This window comes from Arachis stenosperma, chromosome 5 (assembly GCF_014773155.1).
Source record: "Arachis stenosperma cultivar V10309 chromosome 5, arast.V10309.gnm1.PFL2, whole genome shotgun sequence".
Lineage (NCBI taxonomy): Eukaryota > Viridiplantae > Streptophyta > Magnoliopsida > Fabales > Fabaceae > Arachis > Arachis stenosperma.
The window spans coordinates 53,153,630-53,162,525 of NC_080381.1; the positions used below are offsets into that span (position 1 = coordinate 53,153,630).

Below are 8,896 nucleotides of genomic sequence, written 5' to 3' on the forward strand. Positions count from 1 at the left end.
ATTGCACAAAAAGAAAGCTAAAGGAGTAAAGGTTTTAATAAACTAAATATATGTAAGATAAAATAAAATAAAGGGAAACAAAGTTTTGACTTACACATGGTCATCGTCATATATTGAAATCGATAAGTTATGGAAACGAAACTGATACGCATGCAAAACTGAAAAAGTGGAAGAAGACAATCTTCCAAAAGTATATGCCCCGCATGTGTGACTGACACCGCAGATTACAGGTTGAAATCTTCTACCATTCATAACGCGGTATCCACAGTTAACGCCTCTGGGAACTTAGACCAGTCACATTTATATGCACCATGAATTTTAGAAGAGTAACAAAGATTTCACCTCTTTGCAATCTGAATGTTAAACTTCTTTAATATCTCTGCCCTTCAAGTCAACCTGATCAGTGGACTTGTCCACTCCCAAGATCAAGTATTCCTTCTTGCTCTGCTCCACCTTCTTCTCCAAGTCTCGTGTGTCTTGCATCATTATCAAGATAGTCTAAGGATCTGTCACAATAGCACTACTATCATCTTCAAAAGGTCCGCTGTCAAAGCATCGTCTGTCTTGTGAACGGATCTCATTAATCGTGCCAGACGATCTCAAAATTACATCAAGTAAATAAACCAGCCATCAACTGTCACTGTTGATCTCAACCTGTAGAGGCAACAAGCAACTTAATCAAATAAACCGGAAGAGAAACTTTGTGTGGTAATAGAAGTAGATGCTTTATTATATATATTTATGTAAATCCTAGGTTAGATATTCAAACCGGAATGCTCAGGATCAATTCACTCAAATCCATTGGTTGTACTCATCCATCCTTATTATGAAGGAACTTGAACTTGGGGAACCACCTCCACCATAGGCCTTGAAGTTCAAAGTGTAGAAAATTCATTAATGCATATCAAAGCATTACACAATGTTGCAAGAAAAGAAATATAGAACAAAGTAGGGCATACCCTTGCAACTTCAGAGGTATCAGTGACCCTATCCATGCTACGCAAGCACATTTTGAGATTATTCCGTTGCATGAATATCACAGCTCCTATGGGTCTGTATTGGTGATACATTATACATAAAATTTATCAGAATAAACAATCCAATAAATCTTTGGTACAGTTAAAAAGCACTGGCAAGCATTCATGTCTATGAGAATCTGTTAAAATCTGAAAGTATTCCTGCTGTTGGCTGACCTCGGGGAATAGCATTCTTCTAACAAGATAATAATAATAAGAAAAAAAATTAAACATAAACTCAACGCAACTTTCTTCTAAATAAATTTTCTCACCTCAAACCAGCAGCAGCACTTTTCAAACTAAGGAGTCTTCCAATTTCATCACTTAGGTTGGAGTTCCCATCTGCCCGAACACCCTAAAACAACAAGAAGAATTTCAATCACAAAATCACAGGTAGCAAGATTTTTTTTATTTTTTATTTTTTATGGTGAGCATTAAAATAAACTGCAGTGAGCATTAAAAATATGCTGCCACTTTTGAATCTCTCTAATAGTTCCAACAACATAGGAAGGAGAACTGACAAATTAAAGATGAACCACAATGGAAAAGAAGGAATTATGTACTAAAGTATACCAGGCACTCTCCATAAAATCCTCTTCCCAACCGAACCCTAAACACCTTTTGCAGCAGTTTACTTGCAGCATCCTGGCGAGATGAAACATGTGCATTTCCTTTAGCGATTAGACCTTCAGCACTTAACTCCAGCAACTGCAATGTACATATTTCAAAGAACACAATATTCAGCAAACACAAGAAAGGTGGATATATTTACAACAATTTGCATCAAGAACTGTAAAGAAAGATGGTTCCAAGGCCTGGAGTTTTAAGTACTAGTGCATCACTATGTAAGAGAAACAAACAAACAGATAACACAGCACACACCAAATTAGTGCAATGTATCCTTATAACCGCCTGAAGCTGTTTTGCTACAATTTCTATTGAAACAGATTTTGAACTTACACTCTTTGACTTAGGGCATGTTTGGGCGCCATTATTTTGTTAAAAAAAGATCTTTTTCAATGAAAAAATATCTTTTTTTTATTTTTTAACGTGTTTGGCAAATTTCTAGTAGTAAAAGTAAAAGCACTAGTAAAATCAAAAAAATAATTGATAGATAAATAAAAAAGTACTTTTATATTGTTATACCCAAACATAATTGATAGATAAAAAGACCTTTTTACATGAGATATCCAAACATAAAATTACTTTTACTTCTCTATAAGATCTTTTAAAAAAAGATAATTCGAAAAAAGATCGTTTCTTAAAAGCTCACCCAAACAAGCCCTTAGTTCAAGTAAAAGTATAGACTCCTGAGATGCAAGAAATGCTATGGATTCATATCCATTTGTCTTTAATCCACTTTTTCATATGAATCTAGGTAAATTTCTAAACTTTTATTTAGTAGCAATAAGAATAAACACAGCACGAACTTAAACTATGATCAGCAATACCTGCTTATACATGTTCGGATTGGAAATGCAGTTAAGCTTTTCCCGCCATTCATTCAGTCCAATGTTAAAGGCCTTAATGTTAGGCAAGGTATATCGGCGAAGATCTCCATCCTCAATATAGCTGAGAATCATCTCCACACGCTCCCTGTCTTTCGACTCCACTAAATTTGGAACCACACCCTTAATGAAATTCAATCATCCGTATATTTCAGGTTCTCAACCACTGGTATGTTAAATGTTTCAGAAATAAAGCATATTAAATAATATAAATCCCTACTTACATCAGAATTCATGTCCGCACTTTTTCTCGAAAAGTATTCATAAACAGCACTGGAGCTACTCTTCTCATGGTTAACATGAATCATAATGTTCTCAGCAAGATCATCAGCAGAGGGAATATTACGAAGCACCGATTTCCGGTGATCAAACCCAATAATCCTAGATAGACAAAACCGAGTAAATTAATATGCACATGAAAAATGAAACGATGCATAGCACATTAGCACCAGCATGAAAACAGAAAATAGGATGGGTTAAAAAACAATCAATTGGTAATAAAATAAAAGAACTTGAATGTTAACCTACTTGCATTTTGATTGCTTGGAGAGTTTGAAAATAAATTCTTTTGGTGGAATAAAATCAAGCAGGTAGCAGGTCTCAAGGCCTACAATGCACAAATCTTCAACCCTATCATACAATATCCAATGCAAGTTATGAGGGAACCAACATTCAAAACAATAACTTTGCAACATTGCAGAAGCTTCAAACACCAAATCAGGTAAGCACTTAATTGTTAGAACTTCCCTAAGACCTCAAAAAGCTCCACCAGAAAAGGAAACAGAGCACCTCCATCAACAAAAGAAAGGAAATTAGAGAACAGAAGAAGACAGAGAACCTGAGAGAAAGAAAGGGAACCGAAGAGAAGGGCAAAATGAGGGCAGGGAGGTTGTGGCGAATGTGGAAGAGGTGAGCAAAGAGGGCAGAAAATGCTCCAGAGAAGGTAGGGTAGTTGTAGACAACCAAGTTGGGAACTTTGTCTTCTGAAGCTTTGGCTATGGCTTCCAATGCCGCATCAGAACGCAAGCTCCTTCTCCTGCTCCCAAACCATGCACACAAAGGGAGGCTCCTCAGTTTTCGAAGCAGAGACACTGATGCAGCCATTTTCTGTTTTTCAACGACGTTGTTATTCCACTTTAATGTTTTTCCTCACAAAATTTCTTTTCTCTTTCTCCAGTATGCATACTCATAGGTCATATCTACACATTTGAATTCTTGTGTTGGGTGCATAGTTGTCAGATTCACAGAACCTATTAGTAAGTGCAACAAAATAAATAGTTCAATGATTCCTTAGTCACAAAACTAGCATCAAAAGAGAGCCAACCACAACAAATTGAGCCAATCCCATGGGATAAACCAATGCTCAGTAACTCAAATTGCTTTCAAGTGTCACTCTAGAGTCAAGACAAATATAATTAGCATCAATCTACCTATTCTAAACCTACATTAAAACAGAAACAATCAAGTATTAAAAATTAATATAGAATAACTAAAAAAATTAAAAAATAAAAAACTCGCCTCTACACGGCAGAAGCAGAACCAAAGTCACGGGCTCACGGAAGAGAAGGTGGAGGCGGAGAAGGTGATCCACGGCGGAGCCAAGACGGCCGGGACGATACAGACGGAGGCGAGGGGCGCGGAGGAAGCACAGGCGAGCAGAGGCTGGCGGCGCACAGAGGAGGCAGAGGAGCCGGCGAGAGGCCCGGAAACGAGGCGGCGACCGTACGGTGGCGCTGAGTGAGGCACAGAGGTGAGAGACCCTGATGCTGATAGCCGTTGTGTGTGATGTTTTCTGCGAGAGGGAGAGAGTGCGCGAGGCTGGCGATGGAGTAAAAGTTCTCAACACAAAGTAAATTTTTATTTTATTTTATTTTTGTTTTTGTTGTGAATAATAGGGCTAAAAACTTGCGACTCCTACCTTTAAGCTAGTTCTTTTGTGGGTTTGATCTATAAAGTTGTACCCTAAATTAGTTAAGTTAGTTTTTTAAGATTTTCCTTGGACATTTAATCAGTTGCTCTATTCTTCCTCTGTAAGTGTGAGTAATTTCAATTGCGACTCTTTTTTTAAACATAAAAATCTACTTCTAGAATTACTCTTCTAAATCTCAATGCCCAAGCAAATTCTAAGACCTTGAAGAGCTCCCCACAACCCAATTAAAAAAGTAGTACATTTTTCAATATTCATCATGAATTCGGTGACCCATCTTCCTGATTTGTCTTTACACACACCGCAACCTGCTGCTTTCTCATTTTCCACAGACGTCTTATCTGAGTTTACTTTTATCCACCTCGGAGGAGGCGGCCATCAGGCAATATTCGCCAGAACTCTCCAATTGTAAGTTAGCACTGTTCCTCTTCTATTTTGTAGTACTTCTTCGATATTCTGCACATAATTTTTTATAAATTTTACTAGTTCTGAGGGTCTCTTTTTTAGGGTGACTAAATATTTTCTGATTCCTCCATTTTCACAACCACCAATAGCAGGTTGTGATGAACAGATTTTGCCAATTTTTTGGATTTTGGGTGCCTGGATCAGATAAAAGACACCATCTAATCCAGAGATCGAAGGAATCTCTGAAAATTTTTTGAAGCTTTAAGGAATGAATCAGCTTTGTTCAGATTCTAGATGCTACTCCACAGTCTTGCAACACATATAGTTAACTTTCCTATGTGTTTTTACAACGATGACAATAAGATACTGTTCCAAGAATTCTACCTCTTTTGTTGGCTGTGAATAATTTTGTATGTGTTGTTTGTCAAATGAACATTTTCATTCTTTGTGGACCCTGCCACTGCCGTATGATTTTTCGAACTTGATCTTGTACATTATTCTATTGAGTGAGATACTTGTATGCACTCTTTATTATTATAAAGAGTTGGCGTGTTTTCAAAGATCGACCTAAGGTCGGGTTACCATCAAATTAGGGTGAAAGAAACTAACATTTCTAAGACTGCGCTTTGAACTCGCTATGGTCACTATGAGTACACGATGATGTCCTTTGGTCTAATGAATGCCCCTGCTGTATTCATGAATTACATGAACAAGGTGTTCCGACCCTTTTTGGATAAATTTATGGTGGTATTCATAGACGACATAGTAGTGTATTCTAAAACTGAAGAAGAGCATGAAGAGCACTTGAGAGTTGTGTTGCAAATATTGAAAGAGAGGAAATTGTATGCGAAGCTTTTGAAGTGCGAGTTTTGGAAGAGAAAAGTGAAGTTATTAGGTCATATGGTGAGTAAGGATGGGATTGCAGTGGATCCGTCTAAGATTGAGGCGGTGGCAGAGTGAAAGAGGCCGATGATCGTAACCGAGATCAAAATTTTCTTAGGCTTGGCCAGATGCTATAGGAGGTTCATCAAGGGATTCTCACATATTTCTCTACTGATAACGAAGTTGACACGTAAAGAAGTACCTTTTATGTAGACGCCGGAGTGCGAAGAGAGTTTTTAGACCTTGAAAGAAAGGTTAACCTTTGCATCAGTACTTATTATACCTGAGTCGAATGAACCATTTGAAGTTTATTGCGATGCGTCATTAAAGGGCTTAGGTTGCATGTTGATGTAACATCGAAACGTGGTGGCTTATACCTCATGGCAACTGAGATCGCATGAGGCGAATTATTTGACGCATGACTTGGAGTTAGCGGTTGTGGTGTTTGCTTTGAAAATTTGGAGGCATTATCTGTACAGGGTAAAGTTTAGGGTCTTTTCCGACCACAAGTAGGAAGTCTTTGAGAGTAGCGTGGATGATACTCAAGGAAGAGGAGTTGCTAAGCAAGTTTGCGAGCTTGAGGTTAGGAGAGGAGGATGTGGCCGAAGGTATGAGTTTGAAACAGTTGAAAATCACAAGTAATTTTAAGACTTAGATTCAAAAAGCACAAGAGTGTAAAGAGTTACAGAAAATGCTAAAGACTGTGGGACAAGAAAAACATGAAGAGGTTAAGAAGGATTAAGAAGGGATTTGGAGGTGCAAGGAGAGAATTTGTATACCAAGTGTGGGAAGCTTCCAGAATAAAATATTGTCTGAAGTTCATAAGAGTAGATTTTTAATTCATCCAGGAGTTACTAAGATGTATCACGACTTGAAGAGGATATTTTGGTGGCCAAGAATGAAGAGTGACGTGGTGGCGTATGTGACTAAGTGTCTAACGTGTCAAAAGGTGAAAATTGAACATCAAAAGCTGTTTGGCTTGTTACAACCTTTAGAGGTTCCACAACGAAAATGGGAAGGTATCACTATAGATTTTGTAATCGGTTTACCAAGGACACGAGTTGGATTTTATGCGATTTGGGTGATTGTGGATCAGTTGACTAAATTTGCTCATTTTCTACCTGTTCGGATGACTTATTCTCTAGATGAGTTGCCAAGGGTATATATTAAGGAGATTGTGCGATTACATGGTGTGCCGACTACAATTGTATCAGATCGTGATCTGATAAACCACTATTTTATGGTTTATCTTGTGCTTAATTGAGTGGATTTATCGATCTTTCATATACTTATTCATACTAAATGCATGGGTTTACATTCTCCTTCCTGATTTTGTGCTATGATTGAAAACATGCTTCTTTGGCCTTATATTTGCTACTATTAATCCTCTCTTGTTACCATTAGATGCCGTGATATGTGTGTTAAGTGATTTAAGGGATTACAGGGTATGAATGGCTCAGAGGATGAAAAGGAAGCATGTAAAAGTGGAAGGAATACAAGAAGTTGAAGAAACTGCTAAGCTGTCCAATCTGACCTCTTCGCACTCAAAAGGTCATAACTTGAGCTACAGAGATCTAAATGATGCGGTTCTAGTTGCGTTGGAAAGCTAACATCTGGGGCTTCGCAACGATATATAATTTGCAATAGCTTTTCCGAAGTTAAGCGACGCAAACGCGTGGATGATGCGTCCGCGTCGCATCTGCGAATCTCATTCCACGCAAACGCGTAAATGACGCCTCCGCGCCACTTTCCCGCGATTTTTACATACCAGATTTCGAAATTAGCGATTTCTGGGTTGTTTCTGACCCAGTTTTTGGTTCAGAAAGCACAGATTAGAGGCTATAAAGTGGGGGAATGCATCCATTCATATTATGCTTTTCATAATACACTTTTTTTAGTTTTAGATGTAGTTTTTAGAGAGAGAGGTTCTCTCCTCTCTCTTAGGTTTTAGGATTAAGATTCCTCTTAAAGGATTTAGGATTTCAACTCTTCATCAGGTTCAATATTTCTTTTACTTTATATTTCTCTTCTACTTTGAGATACTTTAAAGCTTTTATTTATGTTTGATTTATGTTGCCCAATTGGCTTATGAATATTTTCCATGTTAGATTTGACTACTTTGAATGAATGTTATTTGAGGTATTCCAGATATTTATGATTTTAATTTAGCTTTTTGTATTATTGGCTTTAAATTGATTAACTGGAAGCTCTTTCGTTATCAACTATTCATGATTGATTGTTATGTTGGCTAATTAACTGGAATTCCACTAACTCTAGTCTTTCCTTAGGATTTGGCTAGGACTTGGGAAATCTAACCAATTAGTTCACTTGACTTTCCCTTGCTTACGCAAAGGTTAACTAAGTGGGATTAACTTCCATTCTTATAGGAGTAACTAGGATAGGACTTTCGAATTTTCATATCTTGCCAAGAGTTATTTTATAGTTAATTATTTATTTTATTTGTCCTTTAATTTACTTGTTCCCTACTTTCAAAACCCCAATTTACAAAACCCATAACCAATAATAAGAGCATACCTCCCTGCAATTCCTTGAGAAGACGACCCGAGGTTTGAATACTCGGTTATCAATTTTAAAAGGGTTTGTTACTTGTGACAACCAAAACTTTTGTAAGAAAGGACTTTTGTTGGTTTAGAAGCTATACTTGCAACGGGAATTTATTCTAATTCTAGACCACGCAAAACTCCTCTCTTCAAAATGGCGTCGTTGCCGGGGAATTGCAAACGTGTGCCTTATTATTGGTTATTGTAAATATTTTTCTTTTACTTGTTTATTTGTTCCTTCTCTTCCCTCTTATTTCTGATAGTTACTATGAATTCTCACCCCTCTCGCTTTGAGTTTTTTCTAATTTTGTTGCAAGGAAAGGAAGCTATAACAGGACTATGCATCAAGGTCTAAGAAATCAAAGATGGATGGAGCCACAAGGATCTGATCACCCCTTTGGGAAACAACACCTTCCAAGATATCACAGACAAAGACCATCCTACAATGCATACCAAGCTGATAGATATGGTGGACCGCCTAGTAGCTACCAACAAGCCCCACCGTATGCTCAGAGACCATCCTCATAACATAACTTTGAACCACCACACTCACAAGCCCCTTTCCTCCATTCACCTCCATATGTCCCCAATGCTTAT

General features: G+C 37.6%; 1 protein-coding gene across 2 annotated transcripts; it reads right to left on the reverse strand.

Moving 5' to 3' along the window:
* LOC130979602 (uncharacterized) lies at positions 1-4,657 on the reverse strand. Of its 2 annotated transcripts, XM_057903072.1 has the most exons (10): positions 4,043-4,656; positions 3,363-3,774; positions 3,053-3,154; positions 2,749-2,905; positions 2,468-2,647; positions 1,590-1,724; positions 1,289-1,371; positions 960-1,053; positions 770-867; positions 1-654 (listed from the first exon to the last, which is right to left on the reverse strand). In XM_057903072.1, exons 2-9 carry the CDS (start codon positions 3,626-3,628, stop codon positions 793-795), a joined length of 1,092 nt encoding a protein of 363 aa, XP_057759055.1. In that variant the 5' UTR covers positions 3,629-3,774; positions 4,043-4,656; the 3' UTR covers positions 1-654; positions 770-792. The 2 variants fall into 2 exon arrangements, with proteins under 2 accessions (XP_057759055.1, XP_057759056.1); XM_057903073.1 differs by lacking the exon at positions 3,053-3,154 and having other exon boundaries at positions 4,043-4,657.
* Positions 4,658-8,896: the final 4,239 nt, after the last annotated feature.

Bases quoted from the DNA above. Each gene is read 5' to 3' on its own strand.
- LOC130979602 (XM_057903072.1), bottom strand. From the start codon at position 3,628: ATGGCTGCATCAGTGTCTCTGCTTCGAAAACTGAGGAGCCTCCCTTTG. The intron at 2,648-2,748 runs GTAAGTAGGGAT...AATTTCATTAAG, and splicing joins GTGCGGACATGAATTCTGAT to GGTGTGGTTCCAAATTTAGT. The intron at 1,372-1,589 runs GTATACTTTAGT...TTGTTGTTTTAG, and splicing joins GATTTTATGGAGAGTGCCTG to GGTGTTCGGGCAGATGGGAA.